Here is a 23,775-nt window from a genome sequence, read left to right as displayed (position 1 = left end):
TCAGTCTGATGTCCTGGTGGAAGAAGCTGGCCCAAAGCCTGTTGGTCCTGGCCTTAAAGCTGTGGTACCGTTTCCAGATGGTAGTAGCTGGAACAGTTTGTGGTTGGGGTTACTTGGGTCCCTAATGATCTTTCGGGCCCTTTTTACACACCTGTCTCTGTAATTGTCCTGAATAGTGGGAAGTTCGCATCTACAGATGTGCTCGGTTGTTCGCACCACTCTCTGCAGAGTCCTGCGGTTGAGGGAAGTAGGCTCGAGCACGAACTGCTCTGAAAAGCCATCTCATAGGCATTCAACAAATGCCCTCTCTTGCGATCCGACACCAACCTGATTTTCCCAAACATCTAGCATATTGAAGTTCCTTACAATTTTGACATGGCCCTTATTACATGCTTTTTCCAGTTCCCTTTGCAATGCTAGCTCCAGAGTTTGGCTACTATTTGGAGGCCTATATATGATAATGCTTTTTTCAGCCTTGCAGTTTCTTAACTCCACCCACAAAGATTTGACATTCTCCGACCCCATGTCACCTCTTTCTAAAGATGTAATTCCAACCCTAACCAACAGTGTCACACCACCGTCTATCGCTTCTTGCCTGTCCTTTCTATACAAAGTATATCCTTTGATGTTAAGTTCCCAGCTATGGCCTTCTTTCAGCCATGACTCAGTGATGTCCACACTGTCATTCCAATTAATCTGTAATTGTGCCATGAATTCGTCCACCTTATTCCGAAAGCTGCGCGCATTTAAATATAGCACCTTCAGTCCTGCATTCTTTGCCCTTAAGAATTTTGCACTTTGGGGCCCAGCTCTGCTATTCTCTTAAGCTTGTCTTCCTTTGAGACATTCCTTGAAACCCATCTATTTGTCCATACCTTTCTTTATTATTTTAAGAGAAACAAATCTTGTTTAGTAATATTCCTGTGAAGCAATTTGGACCAATTTCTGTTTTAAAGGAAATTGTATAAATGGAAATACAAAGCAAAATAGGGCAACTAATGTAAGTTTGTAAAACAATGCTTTAAGTGTTGGATGGATCAGGTAACATCTGTGGAGACAGAATTATTAACTCTGCTTTTCTTCTTCGACCTAAATGTATATAGAGTTTTATTTTGCTTACTCTTGCTCTCTCTCAGATATAAGTATATGGGATATTATTTTTGCCCGTAATCGAGCAAAAGGGAAATACAGTGACTGCTCAGGAGGTCAGTCACTGTTTAATTTCAGGTTTGATAAGGTAATTCTATACTCGTGTAGAACTTCTAGAGTTGGAATGTTAATTCTATAGGTACTGATGTTTAGAATTAATAAGAGTGGTGTTTGATCATTAAACAGTTATTATTTGAAGCTTTGCTCAGAAGGTGAAGCAAACAGACAGGGTTGGGTGGCTCATAGTAGCTCCTCCCCATCCCCATAGCAGATATTTTACATTTCCCTGTGATTGACTTGATTGGATTGCCCATTGATATTGCCTGTTCCCCTTGGACCGCTTTGAGATTCACAGATCTCACAAGCTGGTGTTGAGGAGTTGCAGTGTTGAAGCAGGAATGCTTTGCTGACTGTGAAAAAATTATTTGGTGTGAGCTATTGGGGACAGCTTTGTAACATTTCTGTATGATTGGAGTTTGCATTAATTAATTTTCAAAAGCAAAGTACCACTGCTTCAGTAATAACTTGCACTCATTTGAAACTATATTTGAGAATCCTTCCCAATGAATGTGATCTGTAGGTAATGTGCTGATGTGAACTTCCTCTGTGAAGCAGTCTCCTATAAAAACCATTCTCCTAATTGTGTATTGTGACATTTGTTGATATTTGAATGAGTGGGCATTGTTTTTCCATGCAAGACTGGTTTTAAAGAATGACCTTTCAACCTTTGAACTCCCTCCCCTGAATCAGGAGCACTGCTGGTATCAGGTGTTTAACAAAGCCTGTCTGAATCTTGCAGGTTGGTCTGTATAAAACAATTCCCACCCGGTTGCTGTCTCGTGCATGGGGCCGGCTCAATCAAGTGGAGTTACCCAGCTGGATGCGGAAGCCGGTCTATAATTTGTACATATGGACATTTGGGGTCAATATGAAGGAAGCAGCGGTTGAAGATTTGCAGCACTATCGAAACCTCAGTGAATTCTTCCGCAGAAAGCTAAAACCACAGGCACGTCCTGTTTGTGACTCTCACTGTGTGGTAAGTTGTGTTCATTGGTGCTAAATGAAATTTAGAAGAATCTATCAGAAGAAAAATATAGGTTTGCTTCTCTCTCTCTCTCTCTCTCTCTCTCTCTCTCTCTCTCTTCCTCTTCCTCTTCCTCTTCCTCTTCCTCTTCCTCTTCCTCTTCCTCTTCCTCTTCCTCTTCCTCTTCCTCTTCCTCTTCCTCCCCCCCCCCCCCCCCCCCCGTTTGGATTTCTTTGCTTCTGGTTCTTGAGCTATGTCTGGTTGATAATTCACACTGGAGGGGGTGGGTGGCAAGGAAGTGAGAGTCCCTGTTCCCAATTGTTGTTCATGGGTGATGACTTTCCTCCCCTACTCCCGATAGTCGTGGCTGCTGGAGGCTACCTGGTGAGGGTGAGCTGTCAGAATATAGCATAGTATATCCACACTGCATCCAGGTCTTGCAGCAGGCTTGAATGATTTCATGTTAATATCTGACACCTTAATTGCAATGTAAAGAGTATGATTTGTGGAAATCTAGTTTTATTTTTGCCATATTTTTTCCTGTCACACATATAGGGGGAACGCAGTGAGTTATTAATCTCCTCACAACAGGAGCCAATCAAATTGTGCATTACCTCAGTTTCTCAATGATGGGTAGTATGTCTTTATCACATCGATTTGTTAATTTCTGTTTAAGTTGGTTCACTGTAATATTCAGAGATAGCGATAATGATCTTTCTGTTATCTATGAATATAATTTGTATAGTTTCGTTCCTGACCTTAGGCTATCCAAATGTGATAAACAGCCTGTGAATAATTTAAGACAATAAGACATAGAAGCAGAATTAGACCATTCAGCCCATCGTGTCTGCTCCACCATTATGGCTAACCCAGGATCCCATTCAACCCCATACACCTGCCTTCTCACCATATCCCTTGATACTCCGACCAATCAGGAATCTATCAACTTTCGCTTTGAGTATACTCATGGACTCTGCCTCCACTGCAGTCTGTGGCCGAGCATTCCACAGGTTCAGCGCATTTTGGCTTAAAAAAATGTCTTTACTTCTGTTCGAAAAGGTCACCTCTCAATTTTAAGGCTGTGCCCTAGTTCTGGATACCTCCACCATAGTAAACATCCTCTCCACGTCCACTTTATCTGGTCCTTTCAACATTCGGTAGGTTTCAATGAGATCAAAAAGTATCAAAGGTACATTTAGTGTCAGAGAACTGTATACAATATATATCCTGAAATGCTTTTTCTTTGCAACCATCCATGAAAAGAGGAGTGCTCCCAAAGAATGAATGACAGTTAAATGTTAGAACCCCAAAGACCCCCCCCTCCCTACTGCACGTAAGTGGCAGCAAGCAACGATCCCCCTCCCCCCACCAGCAGAAAAAAAGCATCGGCGCCCACCACTGAGCAAAGCAACAACAAAGACACAGACATGCAGTTACCCCAAAGACTACCAGTTCACCCTGTATTCGACATACCACAGGCTCTCTCTCTCTCCCTAATAAGGGAGTAATAGGCGTTTCCATTTCACAGCGAGAAGGGAGACATAACAAACAACGCATTGGTTTATGATGTTAAAAGTCCGTTGTGTTGCCTTTTCTGAGCTCTGTGCCCAAAGATCCCAGGTCTCTGGGCACACAGCCATGGATCTTCTGACTCCCATGGCACACTGATCTCCTGCTGGGACACCAACCTTCAATCCACCCATCTCCAGAGCCCTCTGAAGGCAAGTTGAGCTCTTAGTCCTTGGCACGTCGAATAATGGCCAGACGTGAAACCCTGAGAGCGAGTCCCATTCCTGCAAAGAACCAAAGCCATCGTGTAACTCCAGGGCAAGTTGTTCAATAGAACCCTGAAAGGGAAAAACAGAAAATAGAGCTGTTTCCGAAGATGCAAGCAAAGGAGTTGCCTTTAGCGCCATCTTGATTCAGCTTCACCCTCCGCCCCATGTATTCTTCTAAATACCAGTGAGTACAGGCCCAAAGCTGCCAAATGCTACTCACATGTTAACCCCTTCATTCCCAGAATCATCCTCGTGAACCTCCACTGGACTCTCCAATGGCAACACATCCTTTTTGAGATATGGGGTCCAAAATTGTTGGTGATACTCCGTGTGGTCTGACTAGTTTTTATATACTATATAAAAAACTATATACCTTGTTTTTATATACTATTCCCCTTGAAATAAATGCCATCATTACATTTACCTTCTCTACCACACACTCAACTTGTGAATTAACCTTCTGGGAGTCTTGCATGAGGACTCCAAAGTCCCTTTGCACCTCTGATGTTTGAATTTTCTCCCCATTTAGATAATCTGCGCTATTGTTCCCTTTACCAAGATGCATTATCATACGTTTCCCAACACTCCATCTACCATTTTTTGCCCATTCTTCCAATTTGTCCAAGTCCTGCTGCAATTGCATTGCTTCCTCAGCACTACATACCCCTTACACCTGTCTTCGTATCATCCGCAAATTTTGCCACGAATCCATCAATTCCACTAACCCTTGTAGTTTCTTTAAATCCACTCACAAAGATTCGACATTTTCTGACCCTATGTTACCTCTTTCTAAAGATGTAATTCCATTTCTTACCAACAGAGCCACACTACCGGCTATGCGTTCCTGCCTGTCCAAGTATATCCTTTGATATTAAGCTCCCAACTATGGCTTTCTTTCAGCCATGACTCAGTGATGCCCGCAACGTCATACTGACCAATCTGTAATTGCGTCATGAGTTTGTCCACCTTATTCCGAATGCTGCATGTATTTAAATACAGCACCTTCAGTTCTGCATTCTTTGCCCTTAGGAATTTTGCCTCTGTGGTACAACTTTGCACTGTCTGCATTTGTACCCAATCATTGGGTTGTCCTTCCTTACATTCATATTACACCCATCATCTACTTGTAAACCTGCTGACTAATCCTCAGCTCTATCCGACTGGTTCTCATCCCACTGCCATATTGGTTTAAACCACTCCCAATAGCTGTAGCGAAGGATATTGGTCCCCCTCGGATTCAAGTGCAACCCATCCCTTTTGTACAGATCCCACCTGCCCCAGAAGAGGTCCCAATAACCCAGAAATCTGAATCCCTGCCCCCTGCTCCAATTCTTCAGTCATGCATTTATCCGCCACCTCATTCTATTCCTATCTGGCAATGTAGTCGTGTTATAAGGAAACAGACAAACTTACAGAAGTACAAGATGAAGCATAAAGAAAGCTGATAAAGAAGCTCTTTTCTTCATCAAAGGAGAAAGCAGAGGAATTGGTGGAAAGTTAAAATTAAGATAAGGTTAGCTTTATTTGTCACATACAGTGAAATTAATCATTTGCGTCAACGACCAACACAGCCCGAGGATATGACACTCCACAAGTGTCACCATGCTTCCAGCATCAACATAGCATGTCCACAACTTAGGAATCCTAACCCAAATGTCTTTAGTATGTAAGATAGTGGTCACCAACTTTTTTAAGCCCAAGATCCCCTACCTCGACCTTAGTGAGAGGCAAGTTCTACCTACTAAATCGTTTAGAGAAAAAACAGCTCAGATTGTACTTCCAATTTGAGGCCTTTTATTTGGGCTAATTGTATTTGAATTACACAAAATACTTTTGTCAAACTTTCAAATTAATTCAAACAAGAAAACACTGTAACTAGCATATCAAACAGGCCATAGCTGTCTTTCTTTAAGAATATTACAATACTTCACACCTTTAATTCTAAGTTTCATTATTTAATTTTATTTCAACACGAAAAATAAATGAATAAAAATTGACAGTTGCACTCAGTGTGATGACTGGGGCTGAATACTTTCTGCTAGTTCCCTGAAATTTGGCTCATAACTACAGACAGCCAGTCTGAGACAGTCTGTGAGGTGTCTGTCAGTAAGACAGCTCCTGTACTTAGATTTAATAATTTTCATCTGTGAAAATACAATTTCACACAGATAAGTTGACCCGAAGCAGGTACTGACTTTTAGTGCTATAAAACCAACACGCACGCCATGCATTGCTGGGGCCCCATCAGTAGTAATTGCCACCAGTTTATGAATGGGGATGTCATTTTCACGGATATACTTTTTAAACTCATTGTAAATATCCTCACCTCTCGTTCTCTCCTTTAATTGCAAAAGAGTGAGGAAGTCCTCCTTTGCTGTAAAATCCTGGAAAGCTATTCTGACAAATACAACAAAGCTGAGCTGTTTGCATTACATCCAGGGATTCATCGAACTGTAGTGAAAAATATTCACAGAGTGACAAGTCGATCCACGAACTCTTGACAGTGACTCCACCCTCCTTGTCACTGTTGCAGGGCCAAGCAGTATATTATGTATTGTGGCTGTGATGCCGTTTTTGTTTTTAAAGTCGTTAAAAACAGTCTCTGCGGTAATGGCCATTGCTTCCTTGAATAAATCGCCATCTGTAAAAGGCTTCTTGTGTTTAGCCAAAAGGTGACTTACACAAAATGATTCTTCAATAGCAGCCTTATTTTGAGCAGCATGTTTTGTGAAAAACGATTGCTGGGCCTTCAACCCCGATTTTAGCTCCTCAACTTTCCTGGCATGAATTGCGCTCTTTGGGGGGGTAGGTGTCTTTAAATTTTTGGTGGTTGGTGTTGTGGTGCCGCTCCAGATTCCCTCTTTTATTCAATGCTTGTGTTTGGTGGCACAACATACATACACACTTGTCCTTCACCAAGGTAAATAGAAATTCCTCTTCCCATTCTGGATGGAATTTGTATGTTTTTCACCTTCTTTCGTGGAGCCTCCGCCATGCTATCAGGATATCACGAGCGAGTGCCGTATATTGATGTTTGCGACAGTCTGTACTCTTACCTAATCTGATTGGTCACTTCGATGCAGCACAGGCTACGCTGAAAATGTGGTGCATGGCGAGGGAACTACACACATGCACACTGGGCAGAAAGAACGGAACTAAACCCCCGCAACCCGGAAACAATCTCTCTTTACAAACAGCTTTCAGTAGCGAAAGTATTGCTATATTACCATTATTCTAATTAGTATTACTTATTTTTATAATGCTCACATTACAACAGTATTTGTGTATTTATTTTTGATTTTCTTCGGGATCTACTGGGAAAGTCTCAAAGATCAACCGGTCGATCCCAATCGACAGGTTGGCGACCACTAATGTAAGAAATAATTTGGTGCATTGACATATCCATGCGGGTGTATAAGATATAGCCAGAACATACTCCACATCTAGCCTTTTTCTTTAACATCACTATCAATTCCTATTTGTTTTGTCCCATGCTGTGGGCAGTTTACCATTTTTGTTTCTTGACTTGTAATTGACCCAACAACAATGCCTTTCCTTATTGTTGTTTGCTAGATCAGTCCCTCTGATGGAAAAATCCTGCACTTTGGGAGGGTGAAGAATTGTGAAGTGGAGCAAGTGAAGGGTGTGACTTATTCACTGGAGACTTTCCTGGGCCCTCAGACCTGGTCAGATAACCTGGAAATTAGCAACAGTAAGTTCATTTCTCAATATTGGTTTGCATATGTATTAGACAGTTCACCATCTTGAATTGACTGTTATGAAGCAATCAGTTAGCAGAAGGTGAGAGGAGGTTTTTTTTTCCCACAGGGTCTCCAGAGGACTCTGTGAAGTGTATGTGCATATGTATGTTAGGCTGTGATGCAAAAAAAAAAGGGATGAATTTAGGATTGGTGTTAATGGGTAGTAGATGGACAGCGTAATATTGGACCAAAAGGCCTGTTTCTGTTTCTCTCTCTTTCTTATTCAGTGGGGCAGAAGTGAAAAAGTTGGTCTTCACCAATGTCTGGATGCAGGTAATTGATTGGTTGTAGAACTTGGAATACAGCGGATGCTCAGCTATATTGGCACCAGTATGTTTTGACCCATTTAAGCAGCTCCCCCAATTAGCTAAGGTTTCATGGAAATAGTTAAAAAGGTATAAAGAAGACAAAGCTACTATTTAACAAGTAACAAATTATGTACATAAATGAAATACGGAACAAACTAGAATATTACCAATACTACCACAGTCCTATAAGACTGTATTAGTTCCTGATAATTATCAAGAGGAATTCATTCAGTGTACGCTGCCCTGTTCTTTTGATTGACTGCAAATGAGCAAAATCAATGCAGACACCTAGTGCAGATAATGAACTGCCTTCATATAAAGCTTTAGATGATTGCATCTTCCAAATTTTCATTTTTATTGTAACATTTAAGACGATTGTCGATACCTTCAGATTCTTCATAATTCCTAATTTGTTGAAGTAGTGAAATAATTTATTTTCACTCATGGCTGTTTCTGGCATCTGTAAGCCTGAATACTTGAAACCACTGTGAGCAAAACAATTCCAAGTTGTCTTACTGATTATTTTTCACTAACTATCAGAGGGAAAACCAACTGTCTTGATTCCAAACACACAAAACTCATGCTATTTAAGAACTGGTGGCTCTAAGCATGGTGAAGTGACTAATAGTCACACAAATGCACACGTCTGATACTAGTTAAGAAACTCTTCTGCAGCAGTCTTCTGTCCTAATTAAGTGGCATAGTGTCCCAAATAAATGAAGGGAATCCCAGCAATGTTCTCAATTAGTTTTGTTCTTTAAGAGTTGTCCCAAATAAACGGCTGCCCTGATTAGCCAATGGCCCAAATAACCAGGTTTAGCTGTAACTGGGGAAGGCTTTTCAGAATCGGAGTTGTAAAATGTCAGAATCAGAATCAGGTTTATTATCACCATCACCAGCATGTGTTGTGAAATTTGTAAACTTGGCAGCAGCAGTTTATGCAATACATAATATAGAAGGAAAATAAATAAATTGCAACATGCATATATTTGAATAGATTAAAAAATCATGATTAAAACAGAAAAAAAATATAATTTAAAAAATGAGGTAGTGTTCAAGGGTTCAATGTCCTTTTAGGAATCGGATGGCAGAGGGGAAGAGGCTGTTCCTGAATCGCCAAGTGTGTGCCTTCAGGTTTCTGTACCTCCTACTTGATGGTAACAGTGAGAAAAGGGCATGCCCTGGGTGCTGGAGGTCATTAATAATGGACACTGCCTTTCTGAGACACCGCTCCTTGAAGATGGCCTGGGTACTAGTACCCAAGATGGAGCCGACTAAATTTACAACCCTCTGCAGCTTTCTTTCGGTCCTATGCAGTAGCAACCCTGCCCCCCGCCCCCCACCCCATGCAGCCTGTCAGATTGCTGTCCATTGTACATCTATAAGAAGTTTTTGAGTGTGTTGGTTGACATGGCAAATCTCTTCAAGCTCCTAATGAAGTATAGTCGTATCTTGCTGCCTTTATAAGTACTTCAATATGTTGGGACCAGGTTAGATCCTCAGAGATCTTGACACTCAGGAACTTGAAGCTGCTCACTCTCTCCACTTCTGAATCCCCTCTGAGGATTGGTATGTGTTCCTTCGTCTTACCCTTCCTGAAGTCCACAATCAGCTCTTTCGCCTTACTGACATTGAGTGCCAGGTTGTTGCTGCGACACCACTCCACTTATTGGCATATCTGACTCCTGTACATCCTCTGGTCACCATCTGAGATTCTACCAATAATGGTTGTATCATCAGCAAATTTATAGATGGTATTTGAGCTATGCCCAGCCACACAGTAATGGGTATATAGAGAGTAGAGCAGTGGGCTAAGCACACACCCCTGAGGTGCACCAGTATTGATCATCAGTGAGGAGGAGATACAATCCGCACAGATTGTGACCTCGGTTAGGAAGTCAAGAATTCAATTGCAGAGAGTGGTACAGAGTCCCAGGTTCTGCAACTTCTCAATCAGGATTATGGGAATGATGGTATTAAATGCTGAGCTATAATCGATGAACAGCATCCTGACGTATGTGTTTGTGTTGTCCAGGTGGTCTAAAGCTGTGTGAGGAGCCATTGAGATCTTATGGTCATGTGGAGATTGTGTCTGCAGTTGACCTATTGTGGCGATAGGCAAATTGCAGTGGGTTCAGGTCCTTGCTGAGGCAGGAGTTCAGTCTACTCATGACCAACTTCTCAAAGCATTTCATCACTAGTCATTAAGGCAGCTTAAACATGATTCTGATTCTGAAATCTGTAGAGGATGTTTTGAGCAGGTCATTAAAATATAGATCAAAGTAATGATTTTTTTTCTGCCTAATCCTAATGAGTTGAAGGGATTAAGGGAGATCCACCAGAGTGCAAGAGACAGTGGCTGAAAGCTCTGCTACTAATGGTGCAGTAGAGAAAGTCAGTGCACAGAAACAATAATCGGGTCAGAATGGGTAAGTAGGGTGAGATGAGATTGTACTGTGATCAGGCCAGGGGTAGTGGAAGACACAAGCCTGGTTTATACTTCTGCGTTAACTGGATGCCGTAACCTACGCAAGTGGCCTACGCGCGTTGTGAGCATTTATACTTGTGCGTTGGTGTGTCTGCGTCGCTTGGCAATTCGCGCACATCACGCATGCGCACTCACCTGCCCGCGCAAGGCTTCATGGTCATGGTAGTCTTGGGGTAAACAAGACGCGAGCGTCTTTTTTTGTACGAAATGTATCCTCCATGATTTCAGAGGTCTGTAAAGCTTTATGGAAAGCATTGCAGCCAGAGTTCCTTCCCTACCCTTCAGTTGCCCAATGGGAAGCTATTACAGCGTAGGATGAAAGGCGATGCTACCAAGCGAACCAATCACAGCTGTTGCGTTCTGCGTTGCCGCGACGCGCAGTTACATTTTGGGAGAAGTGCGCGTCGCAGCAATGCAGGCTCTCGCGTAGGGTTCCGCGTCAGCTTTGCGTAGGGTTTGCGGCGACGCAGACCTTACGGCGATGTGTTGACGCAGAAGTATAAACCAGTCTTAAAGCGTTCAATTGTTTATATTCTGAACGTTGATTTGGTGAGAAACCCTACCCCAAGGGCAGTTAGAAAGTGCCCTTGGGGTAGGGTTTCTTACCTAATCAGCTTGTGGGGCCATCAAGATGGCTTTGATCTTCCCAATATTGAGTTAGAGGAACTTAAAGCTCATCCAAGGCTTAATGATGGTACAGAATTGTGGGTGACTGTCAGGCGATGGTAGGGAGAGCCATCAGGTAGTGGAGAGCAACACCAATGGCCATCCCCCTTAACAATAAGTACTCCATTTTGAGTACTGTTGGGGTGGATGGGGTAGATGACCTACCTGGGGGAAGCAACAGTGGCTGTGCCACTAGGGTCAGAATGTGTTTAGTCACAGAGGTTGAGCAGCCAAAGGTCGTCGTACATATTGGTACCAATGACACAGGCAGAAATAGGGAGGAGGTCCTGAAGGCAGAATACAGGGAGTTAGGAAGGAAACTGAGAAGCAGGACCTCAAGGATAGTAATCTCGGATTTGCCGCCTGTGCCACGTGACAGTGAGCGTAGGAATAGAATGAGGATAATTGCGTGGCTGAAGGACTAGAGTAGGGGGCAGGGATTCAGATTTCTGGACCATTGGGACTTGTTCTGGTGCAAGTGTGACCAATACAAAAAGGACGGGTTGCACTTGAATCCGAGAAGGACCGATATCCTGGGAGGGAGGGTTTAAACTAGAGATGCAGGGGGTGGGAACGGAAGTGAAGAGGCAGAGGATGGGGTGGTTGGTGCACAAGTTTGGACAGCTCACAGGGAGTTTGTGAGGAAGGATAGGATGTACCTCAGGCGACTGTGGGAGGCGAGGGAGGAGATTGCTGAGCCTCTGGCGATGATCTTTGCATCATCAATGGGGATGGGAGAGGTTTCAGAGGATTGGAGGATTGAGGATGTTGTTCCTTTATTCAAGAAAGGGAGTAGAGATAGCCCAGGAAATTATAGACCGGTGGGTCTTACCTCAGTGGTTGGTAAGTTGATGGAGAAGATCCTGAGGGGCAGGATTGATGAACATTTGGAGAGGTATATTATGATTAGGAGTAGTCAGCATGGCTTTGTCAAGGGCAGGTCATGCCTTACGAACCTGATTGAATTTTTTGAGGATGTGACTAAACACATTGATGAAGGAAGAGCAGCAGATGTAGTGTATATGGATTTCAGCAAGGCATTTGATAAGGTACCCCATGCAAGGCTTATTGAGAAAGTAAGGAGGCATGGGATCCAAGGGGACATTGCTTTGTGGATCCAGAACTGGCTTGCCCACAGAAGGCAAAGAGTGGTTGTAGATGGGTCATATTCTACATGGAGGTCGGTCACCAGTGGTGTGCCTCAGGGATCTGTTCTGGGACCCTTATTCTTTATGATTTTTATAAATGATCTGGATGAGGAAGTGGAGGGATGGGTTAGTAAGTTTGCTGATGACACAAAGGTTGGAGGTGTTGTGGGTAGTGTGGAGGGCTGTCAGGGATTACAGTAGGACATTGATAGAATACAAAACTGGGCTGAGAAGTGGCAGGTGGAGTTCAACCCAGATAAGTGTGAAATGGTTCGTTTTGGTAGGTCAAATATGATGGCAGAATATAGTATTAATGGTAAGACTCTTGGCAGTGTGGAGGATCAGAGGGATGTTGGGGTCCGAGTCCATAGGACGCTCAAAGCAGCTGCGCAGGTTGACTGTGATTAACAAGGCATACGGTGTATTGGCCTTCATCAATCGTGGAATTGAATTTAGGAGCTGAGAGGTAATGTTGCAGCTATATAGGACCCTGGTCAAACCCCACTTGGAGTACTGTGCTCAGTTCTGGTCGCCTCACTACAGGAAGGATGTGGAAGCCATAGAAAGGGTGCAGAGGAGATTTACAAGGATGTTGCCTGGATTAGGGAGCATGCCTTATGAGAATAGGTTGAGTGAACTCGGCCTTTTCTCCTTGGAGCGACAGATCATAAGAGGTGACCTGATAGAGGTATATAAGATGATGAGAGGCATTGATTGTGCGGATAGTCAGAGGCTTTTTCCCAGGGCTGAAATGGTTGCCACATGAGGACACAGGTTTAAGGTGCTGGGGAGTAGGTACAGAGGCGATGTCAGGGGTAAGTTTTTTACTCAGGGAGTGAAAGTGGAACAGGCTTCCAGCAATGGTGGTGGAGGTGGATACGATAGGGTCTTTTAAGAGACTTTTGGATAGGTACATGGAGCTTAGAAAAATAGAGGGCTATGGGTAAGCCTAGTAATTTCTAAGGTAGGGACATGTTTAGCACAACTTTGTGGGCCGAAGGGCCTGTATTGTGCTCTAGGTTTTCTATGTTTCTAATGCAACCTAAAAAAGGTGGATGAACTTAGAGCGTGGATCAATATGTGGAACTATGATGTTGTGGCCATTATAGAGACTTGGATGTCTCAGGAGGGAATGGCTGCTGAGTGTGCCAGACTTTTAGATGTTTCAAAAAGGACAGGATGGGAGGCAAAAGTGGCACTGCTAATCAGTTATAGTGTCATGGCTGCAGAAAAGGAGGAAGTCATGGAGGGATAATCTACTGAGTCTGTGTGGCTGAAAGTCAGGAATAGGAAGGGGTCCGTAACTCTACTGGATGTTTTTTATAGATCCCCCCACCCCCAGTAGTAACAGAGACATATACAGCTGATAGGGAGGCAGGTTCTGGAACGGTGCAATAATAATAGGGTTGTTGTGATGGGAGATCTTAACTTTCCTGACTGGCATCTCCTTAGAGCAAGGGGTTTAGATGGAGTTTGTTAGGTGTGTTTAGGAAGGTTTGCTATCGCAATATGTAGATAAGCCAACTAGAGAGGCTGTACTTGATTTGGTATTGGGAAATGAACCTGGTCAGATGTGGGAGAGCATTTTAGAGGTAGTGATCACAATTCTCCCCTTTACCATAGCACTGGGGAGGAATAGGAGCAGACAATTTGGGAAAACGTTTAATTGGGGTAGGGGGAAATATATGCTATTAGGCAGGAACTTGGGAGCAGATGTTCTCAGGGAAGTGCATGGCAGAAATATGGAAATGTTCAAGGAATATTTGCACCTAGCGCTCTGCTATTCCATTGAGGCAGGGAAAGGATGGTAGAGTAAAAGGATGTGGAAAATCCAGTTAAGAAAAGAAAGACTTAGAAGAGGTTAAAGAAGCAGTTCTAGAAAATTACAAGGTTGCCAGGATAAAGCTTAAGAATGGAATTAGAGCAAGAAGGGACCATGAGAAGGCCTTGGTGAGCAGGATTAAGGAAAACCCCAAGGATTCTACAAGTACATGAAGAGCAAGAGGACAAATTCTGTGTGAGAATAGGACAATTCAGGTGCAATAGTGGAAAAGTGTGCACGGAGTCAAAGGAGGTAGTGGAGGTACTTAATGAATACTTTGCTTCAGTATTCACCAGGGAAAGGACCTTGGCAATTGTGGGGATGACTTACAGCGGACTGAAATGATTGAGCATATAGAGATTAAGAAAGAGGATGTGGTGGAGTTTTTAAAAAGCATTAAGTTAGTTAAGTCACATCGACTGGACGAGGTATACCCCAGGCAGTTCTGTGGGAATTGAGAGAGGAGATTGCTGATCCTCTGGTGTTCTTTGCGTCACCAATAGGGATGGAGGGTTGGAGAGGTCGCATAGGAAATTATAGACCACTGAGTCTTACTTCAGTGGTGGACACGTTGTTGGAGAAAATCCTGAGAGGTAGATTTATGAGCATTTTGGAGAGGCATAATATGATTAGGGATAGTCAGCATAGCTTTGTCAAGGGGAGGTCATGCCTCACAAGCCTGATTGAATTATTTGAGGATGTAACAAAACACACTGATGAAGTTGAACAGTGGATGTAGTGTATATAAATTTCAGTCAGCAAGGCTCATTCAGGAAGCAAGGAGGCATAGGATACAGAATTGGCTTGCCAGCAAAAGGCAAAGGGGGATGGTTGTAGATGGTTCGTATTCTGTATGAAGGTCGGTGACCAGTGGTTTTCCACAGGGATCTGTTCTGCGACCCCCTCCTCTTTGTTATTTTTATAGATGACTTGGATGAAGTAGAAGGGTGGGTTAGTAAGTTTGCTGGTGACACAACGGTTGGGGGTGTTGTGGATAGTGTGATGGGTTGTCAGAGGTTACAGCGGGATATCGATAGGATGCAAAACTGGGCTGAGAAGTGGCAGTTGTTCAACCCAGATAAGTGTGAAGTGGTTCATTTTGGTAGGTTTGAAGACAGAATATAATAATGGTAAGACTCTCAGTAGTGTGGAAGATCAGAAGGAACTGGGAGTCTGTGTCCATAGGACACTCAAATCTGCTGCGCTTGTTGACAGTGGGGACAGAGTTCAAGAGCCGTGAGATAATGTTACAGCTATATAAGACCTTGTTCAGACCGCACTTGGAGTACTGTGTTCAGTTCTGGTCACCTCATTACAGGAAGAATGTGGAAACTAGAGGGAGGGTGTAGATGTACTTACAAGGATGTTGACTGGATTGGAGAACATGCCTTGTGAGAATAAGTTGACTGAACTTGGCCCTTTCTCCTTGGAGCGATGGAGGATGAGAGGTGACCTGTTAGAGGTGTATAAGGCATTGGTTGTGTGGATAGCCTGAGGCTTTTTCCTAGGGCTGAAATGGCTAACATGAGGGGGCATAGTTTTCAGTGCTTGGAAGTAGGTACGGGTTGATGTCACACAGAGAGTGGTGGGTGGGTGGAATGCAGTGTTAGCAAAGGTGGTGGAGGCAGGTACAATAGGGACTTTTAAGAGACTAAGGTGGGTACATGGAGCTTAGAAAAATAGAAGGTGATGTGGTAGGGAAATTCTAGGCAGTCTCCAGAGTAGGTTACATGGTCAGTGCAAACTTTGTGGGCAGAAGGGCCTGTAATGTGTTGTATGCTTCTAAAATCATAGTACATTAATGATGTAGATTTTCGCAAATGAAAGATAGAGAGGCGTTTATGTTTAATGAAACCCATAACACATTTTATTGGGCTCCAAAACCTACACACAAAAGTGGACTAAGAACTCTTTGCATAATAACATCATCATGTCAGACCAGCCTCTTGAAGTGAAACTTCAACTCAATGTCAGTGTTCACAGACCCCACCCCCCACCACCAGAATTCACTGAAATTGGCATTTTGAGCCTGCCTGGTGCTTGGATGAGTTACCCGGCTTGGTTCGGCTCGGCCCCTGTGTTCAGGTGGAGGAACAACAGGTGCTTCTGGCTTGACACGCTCATGATCATGTCGTGGCAGCAGAACAGTCCAAATCTTATTTATTGGGCCAGTTTAAGATGATCTATTGACATACATTAAGGTTTACCTCTCTTACTATAAGTCTTTTTTTCCCTGCTCCAAAACAGAATGGGCCATCTTAAAGGGGCCAAAGGGGTGTTGGTGTGCATCATGGTGGACGAAAACAAATGAGGCAAAATGTAGATCAGTGGAATCCCAAGAGTGATATATGGGAGGTATGAATAGGTGACAAGGAATTGAATTTACTGAGGCGGGCGGTATGCTGTTGAGACGTTGCATAGAATAGAAACCCCACCTTCCCTGAACTTAATGCCAACCAACCACAGGCCTGTGATTGCTGTTTGGTAGGGTGGTCCTCTGAGTCAGTAACTTGCTTGGCTGCAGACTGGCATAGATAACCCCTGTATGTACAGCCTGTATGTTTGGCTGTAAGAGGCAGTTAGCCACGGCATTATTTTTCAGCTGAAACGTCATGCACAGAAACTCAAAAAGGCCAAACGGGGTTATCACAGCTGTTTTGAGAATCTCCTTCAAGCACACAGGCAGTGATGGTAGCCCCTAAGTAGGTTGACCCTTGGAAAAAATTAACTTTTTGGCTAAGCGTGCTGAAGCGTCTGGAATATGTGGGACCGGGTAACATTTGGGGGGTGTTGGTATTTGGCACATGGGTGGCAACCACCAGTGGACTTGCGGACCATGTGGAGGGGTGAAGCCCAGGGGCTATTTGACCAGCGTACAATGCTAAGTCTTTCCATGTTGGCAAACTCAGCCTTTGCAATTGCCACCTTTTCTGGGTCCAATTTACACGTGCAGCATGGACTAGCAGGCCTGTTGTGGGAATGTGGTGTTCGACCCCACGTTTTGTGACTAGTGGAGAATGTGGACTTGGTGAAGTTTGGGAATTCACCTAGCAGTCAAGTAAACTCACATGCAATGGGGCATGCGTTTGACAGAGTTGTTGTGGGGATCTTGCTGGCGGAGCAGGGTAACAACCCAAAGTCCTTGATATCCATAAGCTGGCAGTTCTTAAGATCGACTGACAGTCTTTGGGCATTCATGAAATCTGCACCGAGCAGAGGTCTGAGCCTCCAGTGAGGTTTCATCGCTCTTGCCTTCTCATCAATAGGCAATGCTGGCAGCACACTCTCTTGAGCACCCGTGTCACACAGGAAACATCGCCCTGAAAGGGTGTCCATAATGAACAGCAGACAACCCTGGCAGCTGGAACCCATGGTGTTCACAACCTCTGATGTCCCAGTGCAGGTACTGTCAAAGCGGCAAGGCAGTCGGCACTTCCTAGTGTTCGTACCAAAGCGAGTGTGGTAATACCCCAGGACCAGCATAGTCTGCTTCACAGCCGCAGACATCCTTATGTTAGAGGCCTTGCTGACTGGGCTTATTGAGGCAGGGAAAAGAGGAATTATGCATCTCTACTTGGCTGAATAGACTATCAGCTATTTTAGCAGCCCCCTATAGTCCTTCATGGGTCATTAGTGAGGGCTACGTGAACTGGATCAGGCATTTTCTGCAAGAAGAGTTCTTTAAACCAAGTGACACCACTTGGCTTCCAAAGCTCGGGTGTTGGCTGCGTTCAATAACTCTCAAATCATCCGAGAGCATCAGGGTCACCAATGTAGTGTTTCACAAATAAAACAAAAGTGAGGTGTTTTATGTTTAATGAAATCTGTAACATAGTTTTGTGTTTAGGTTTGGAGTTCAAAAAAATACAATAGACAATAGACAACAGGTGCAGGAGTAGGCCATTCGGCCCTTTGAGCCAGCACCGCCATTCACTGTGATCATGGCTGATCATCCACAATCAGTATCCAGTTCCTGCCTTATCCCCATAACTTTTGATTCTGCTATCTTTAAGAGCTCTATCCATCTGTTTCTTGAAAGCATCCAGAGACTTGGCCTCCACAGCCTTCTGGGGCAGAGCATTCCATATATCCACCACTCTCTGGATGAAAAAGTTTTCCCTCAACTCCGTTCTAAATGGCCTACCCCTTATTCTTAAACTGTGGCCTCTGGTTCTGGACTCACCCATCAGCAGGAACCTGCTTCCTGCCTCCAGCGTGTCCAATCCCTTAATAATTTTATATGTTTCAATAAGATCCCCTCTCAGCCTTCTAAATTCCAGAGTATACAAGCCCACTCGCTCCAATCTTTGTGAACCTACGCTGCACTCCCTCAATAGCAAGGATGTCTTTCCTCAAATCTGGAGACCAAAACTGCACACAGTACTCCAGGTGTGGTCTCACCAGGGCCCTTTACAGCTGCAGAAGGACCTCTTTGCTCTTATACTCAATTCCTCTTGTTATGAAGGCCAGCATGCCATTAGCTTTCTTCACTGCCTGCTGTACTTGCATGTTTGCTTTCAGTGACTGATGTACAAGAACACCTAGATCTCGTTGTGCTTCCCCTTTTCCTAACTTGACTCCATTTAGATAATAATCTGCCTTCCTGTTCTTACCACCAAAGTGGATAACCTCACATTTATCCACATTAAACTGCATCCGCCCACTCACCCAGCCTGTACTAGTCACCCTGCATTCTCATAACATCCTCTTCACATTTCACACTGCCACCCAGCTTTGTGTCATCGGCAAATTTGCTAATGTTACTTTTAATTCCCTCATCTAAATCATTAATATATATTGTAGACAGCTGCGGTCCCAGCATTGAACCCTGTGGTACCCCACTGGTCACCGCCTGCCATTCCGAAAGGGACCCATTAATCCCTGCTATTTGTTTTCTGTCAGCCAGCCAATTTTCAATCCATGTCAGTACTCTGCCCTCAATACCATGTGCCCTAATTTTGCCCACTAATCTCCTATGTGGGACCTTTCTGAAGGTCCAGGTACCCTACATCCACTGGCTCTCCCTTGTCCATTCTCATAGTTACATCCTCAAAAAATTCCAGAAGATTAGTCAAGCACGACTTCCCCTTCGTAAATCCATGCTGACTCAGACCAATCCTGTTACTGCTATCCAGATGTGTCGTAATTTCATCTTTTATAATTGACTGCAGCATCTTTCCCACCACCGACGTCAGGCTAACTGGTCTATAATTCCCTGTTTTCTCTCTTCCTCCCTTCTTGAAGAGAGGGACAACATTAGCCACCCTCCAATCCACAGGAACTGATCCTGAGTCCATAGAACATTGGAAAATGATTACCAATGCGTCCATGATTTCTAAAGCCACCTCCTCAAGTACCCTGGGATGCAGACCATCAGGTCCTGGGGACTTATCAGCCTTCAGACCCAACAGCCTATCCAACACCAGTTCCTGCCTAATATAAATTTCCTTCAGTTCATCCATTACCCTAGGTCCTTTGGCCAGTATTACATCTGGGAGATTGTTTGTGTCTTCCTTAGTGAAGACAGATCCAAAGTACCTGTTCAACTCGTCTGCCATTTCCTTGTTCCCCATAATAAATTCACCCGCTTCTGTCTTCAAGGGCCCAATTTTGGTCTTAATTTTTTTTTCCTTTCCACATGCCTAAAGAAGCTTTTACTATCCTCCTTTATATTCTTGGCTAGTTTACCTTCGTACCTCATTTTTTCTCCGTGTATTGCCTTTTTAGTTACCTTCTGTTGCTCTTTAAAAGTTTCCCAATCCTCCGGCTTCCCACTCGTCTTTGCTATATTATACTTCTCTTTTATTTTTATGCTGTCCATTACTTCCCTTGTCAGCCACGGCCTCCCCTTACTCCCCTTAGGATCTTTCTTCCTCTTTGGAATGAACTGATCCTGCACCTTCTGCATTATTCCCAGAAACTTTTGCCATTGCTGTTCCACTGTCATCCCTGCTAGGGTATTGTTCCATTGAACTTTGGCCAGCTCCTCCCTCATAGCACCATAGTTCCCTTTGTTCAACTGTAATACTGACACTTCCGAGTTTCCCTTCTCCCTCCCAAATTGTAGATTAAAACTTATCATATTATGGTCACTACCTCCTAATGGCTCCTTTACCTCAAGGTCCCTGATCGAATCTGGTTCATTGCACAACACTAAATCTAGAATTGTGTTCTCTCTGGTAGGCTCCAGTACAAGCTGTTCTAAGAATCCATTTCGGAGGGACTCCACAAACTCCGTTTCTTGGGGTCCAGTACCAACCTGATTCCAACAGTCTACCTGCATGTTGAAGTCCCCCATAACAACTGTAGCATTACCTTTCTGACATGCCAATTTTAATTCTTGATTCAACTTAGACCCTACATCATACGATAAAAATCATGTCACATCAGCCTCTTAAAGTGAAACCCCAACTCAGTGTGGCTAGCTGTGAATTATGTACATTTCCCCCAATTATGTTACCCTATAATGATAATACAAAAGTGGTTGAGGGTGCTAGAGGTGTTGAGTTCTTGTTACGTATATTTGGAAGTTGACCCGTGTGTGCAGTTCTGTTTCTGAGAAGCAGCAGAGAGGTCAAGAGAAGTAAATTGCGCAATCTATGATCGTGCTTCTAGAATATAGATAATAAGTACAGTGCAAAGCAGTGTCTTAGCTTACCTGCTCTTCAAAAGCCACTCCCTTGTGGGAGGAAGTGAAGGTGCTGTTTAGCTGATGATGTCACCGTGCTGCTAGAGTTTAAATCTAGCGCACAGTGACCATACGACCTCTGGGTTGCTGTGGACCAGGCAGTCAAGGGTAGTCCGGAAATCGAAAGCGGTGGAGGTGCGCTGCAATAGAGGGTCTGGGTCGACACTTTAGGTCAGTCTTTGCTACTGTACACCATTTAGTGTATGTTTTGACTGGCCACTTTGGGCGTACACTTTAGATAAGTATTTGTAATTGAGTGTTTATTTTGTCTTATAAATAAATAGTTAACCTACTTACTAGTAGTGAGTGTCTTAATCACTCAACAAACCTGATATCACACAAGTTCCTCCAAACTGCAATCTAAACCATTCTTCATTGAACAGAACTTCACAGTTGCTAACATCGTCTGTCAAAGTTCTGGCTGGCTGACACTAGATATTTAGAGTTATTTTGCACTACGTAATATATATATTACTGAATTATAGTTTTTAAATGATGTACTGCACTGCTACTGCAAAACAACAAACTTCATGACATGTCAGTGATATTAAATGTGGTTCTGATTCTAAATTCCAAGGTACAATGGTTCTTAGAATCCTGTTTAAATCCTTTCTTTGTTGTATAATTTATGTAATCCTGCAGATAACACAGAGACAACGTTTCAGGACCACTTGGTTACAAAGGAAGGCAATGATCTCTATCACTGTGTCATTTATTTGGCTCCTGGAGATTATCACTGTTTTCATTCACCAACTGATTGGCGAGTCTCTCACAGGCGGCATTTTCCAGGTAAGAATTCTATTGTTCATTGGGGTTTACCCTGGAATTGGTATCATTAGGAATGACCTGAAACTGCCATGTGACATCGAACACTATATTGTGCCAATTCTTCAACCTGCTCCAAGATCAATCTTGTCCTTCCCTTTCATATAGTCCTTCATTTTTCTGTCATCTATGTTGCCTCATCTGAGTCTCTTAAATATCCTTATTTGTCTCTACCACACCCCCTGCAACGTGTTCCTACATTGGAAAACTGTTGGTATTGAAAGTACGGTCAGATCACCAAAAATATTAGTAAACTTGAATGGGAAATTAAGTAGCAAATGAATTTCAACATGATGCATGGAAGGAGTACACTTTGTGCAGAAATGTGGGAGTATGGTAGCGGAAAGAATGGATATGGAAGCGCCGATTCCCTAGTCATAAAAGTTTGCACCACATCTTAGTAAACAGAAGCAGGTCAAGCACCAAGTTTTTTTCTCGAGGGATAGAATGGGGAAGTTATTGAAACCTTGGTTAGATCACACTTAGAGAAATTGGTGCAGTTCTGGTCAACATATTATCAGAAGGCTATGAAGGTACAGAGAAGATTTACAAGGATGTTACCACAAATGTGAGAAAGAACTAACATGATCACTCTTAGCCTGAGAAGAGAAACTTTATGTACAGGCATAATGGATAAATGTCATGCAGAAGAAGCTCCGAAAATATGACAAAAGACCAAATATCCAAAAGAATTGAAGGGAAATGCCTCTTCTGAGGGTGATGAGACGATAGAACTCATTCCCGCAGAGGTGGTGGAGTCAGTATTCCAGGTATATTTATGGCAGTTCAAGCAGATAGGGAGAAGGGAGAAAAGGTTTTTGCTGAGTAAAGTTGAGGGACACTTGAATGGAACAACTTTGGCATGGACTGGTGGCATTTAGGGACTAATCCTTACTGTAATTTCAAGTTCAGTGAAGTTTATTGTCTTTGGAACAAGTATGAGGAGGTATACAATGAAAAAGTTTGCTTGTTGCAACATAGGCACAGTGGTGCAAACAGCACAGAATGTAGTGTTTCACTGCTGTGCTAGGGCTAGGGTTGTGCAGATCATTCAAGAACTTGATGGTCTGGGACTTAAGGCTTTTCTACTTCTTTCCTTACGATGGGTCTGGGATCAGTGCCTTTTGTAGTTCCTGAGCAGTTTCTTTCTGAATCATTCTGGAAGCAGAGGCTGGGTTGGGCCATCAGCTAGATTCTGGAACTTTCCCAACAGCCAGCATTTGTGTTGTAAGTCTGATGCTGTTCTCCAAGCACAGTTCAGTGTTGTGCTGTTGGCAAACATCCAGTGACAGACAATGGAAAAGAACGAGGCCTCTGATACTTCCATATATCAGGCTAACTCTTAGTCTGGAAGGATATGAATGAGATAGCTCTAAAGATGACCTCAGAAAACACTTTAGTATTAATACAGTCTCCTTGATGGTCAAAAGAACAGCAGATATAGCATCATGTTCTCTGAAGATTGACAGCATTAGGGTTTTAATCGCTAAATGAGATTTATGGAGCTGTTGCTCGTTAGCTCTTTAGGTTTCAGCTGGCTCACTGAATCCTTTCTTAAAGCTGAAACAGAAAAAGGTGAAAGAGACGTTCTTGAGTGAAAATAACTTGGATTTTCAACATCATTCTTGCTCAATAATCAAAAACACAAATATAAGTTACGAAGGTTTCTTGCTTGAGAATTGCAGGATCCATTAATCTGGGGAGTGAGTGGAAAAACTGTACTCCTTGGAACACAAGGTTAAAAGGAGCTTTAAAGAAGGTCCATAGAACATAGAATAGTACAGCACATTACAGGCCCTTCGGCCCACAATGTTGTGCCGACCCTCAAACCCTGCCTCCCATATAACCCCCCACCTTAAATTCCTCCATATACCTGTCTAGTAGTCTCTTAAGCTTCATTAGTGTATCTGCCTCCACCACTGACTCAGGCAGTGTATTCCATGCACCAACCACTCAGTGGAAAAACCTTCCTCTAATATCCCCCTTGAACTTCCCACCCCTTACCTTAAAACCATGTCCTCCTGTATTGAGCAGTGGTGCCCTGGGGAAGAGGCACTGGCTATCCACCATCTACTCCTCTTATTATCTTGTACACCTCTATCATGTCTCCTCTCATCC

At 43.4% G+C, this 23,775-nt stretch overlaps 2 protein-coding genes across 6 annotated transcripts in view; one reads left to right on the top strand and one right to left on the bottom strand.

Annotated features, from left to right (window-relative positions):
- Nucleotides 1-23,775, top strand: part of pisd (phosphatidylserine decarboxylase) — a 175,025-nt gene that overhangs the window by 143,273 nt on the left and 7,977 nt on the right. For all 4 annotated transcript variants that reach the window (XM_063031832.1, XM_063031831.1, XM_063031829.1 and 1 more), the window contains 3 exons: nucleotides 1,949-2,185; nucleotides 7,525-7,663; nucleotides 21,475-21,621. In XM_063031832.1, the coding sequence (XP_062887902.1) occupies nucleotides 1,949-2,185; nucleotides 7,525-7,663; nucleotides 21,475-21,621 (523 nt within the window). The remainder of the gene's footprint in view (nucleotides 1-1,948; nucleotides 2,186-7,524; nucleotides 7,664-21,474; nucleotides 21,622-23,775) is intronic.
- Nucleotides 3,535-23,775, bottom strand: part of sfi1 (SFI1 centrin binding protein) — a 269,555-nt gene continuing 249,314 nt past the window's right edge. The window contains exon 33 of one of the 2 annotated variants that reach the window (XM_063031824.1): nucleotides 3,535-4,020. In XM_063031824.1, the coding sequence (XP_062887894.1) occupies nucleotides 3,667-4,020 (354 nt within the window). In that variant the 3' untranslated portion in view covers nucleotides 3,535-3,666. The remainder of the gene's footprint in view (nucleotides 4,021-23,775) is intronic. The other variant, XM_063031825.1, reaches the window with a different exon arrangement.

This window comes from Mobula hypostoma, chromosome 23 (genome assembly GCF_963921235.1).
Source record: "Mobula hypostoma chromosome 23, sMobHyp1.1, whole genome shotgun sequence".
In the NCBI taxonomy this organism is placed as follows: Eukaryota; Metazoa; Chordata; class Chondrichthyes; order Myliobatiformes; family Myliobatidae; genus Mobula; species Mobula hypostoma.
The sequence above is the reverse complement of the archived record's forward strand: the minus strand, read 5'-3'. Positions and strand labels throughout refer to the sequence as shown.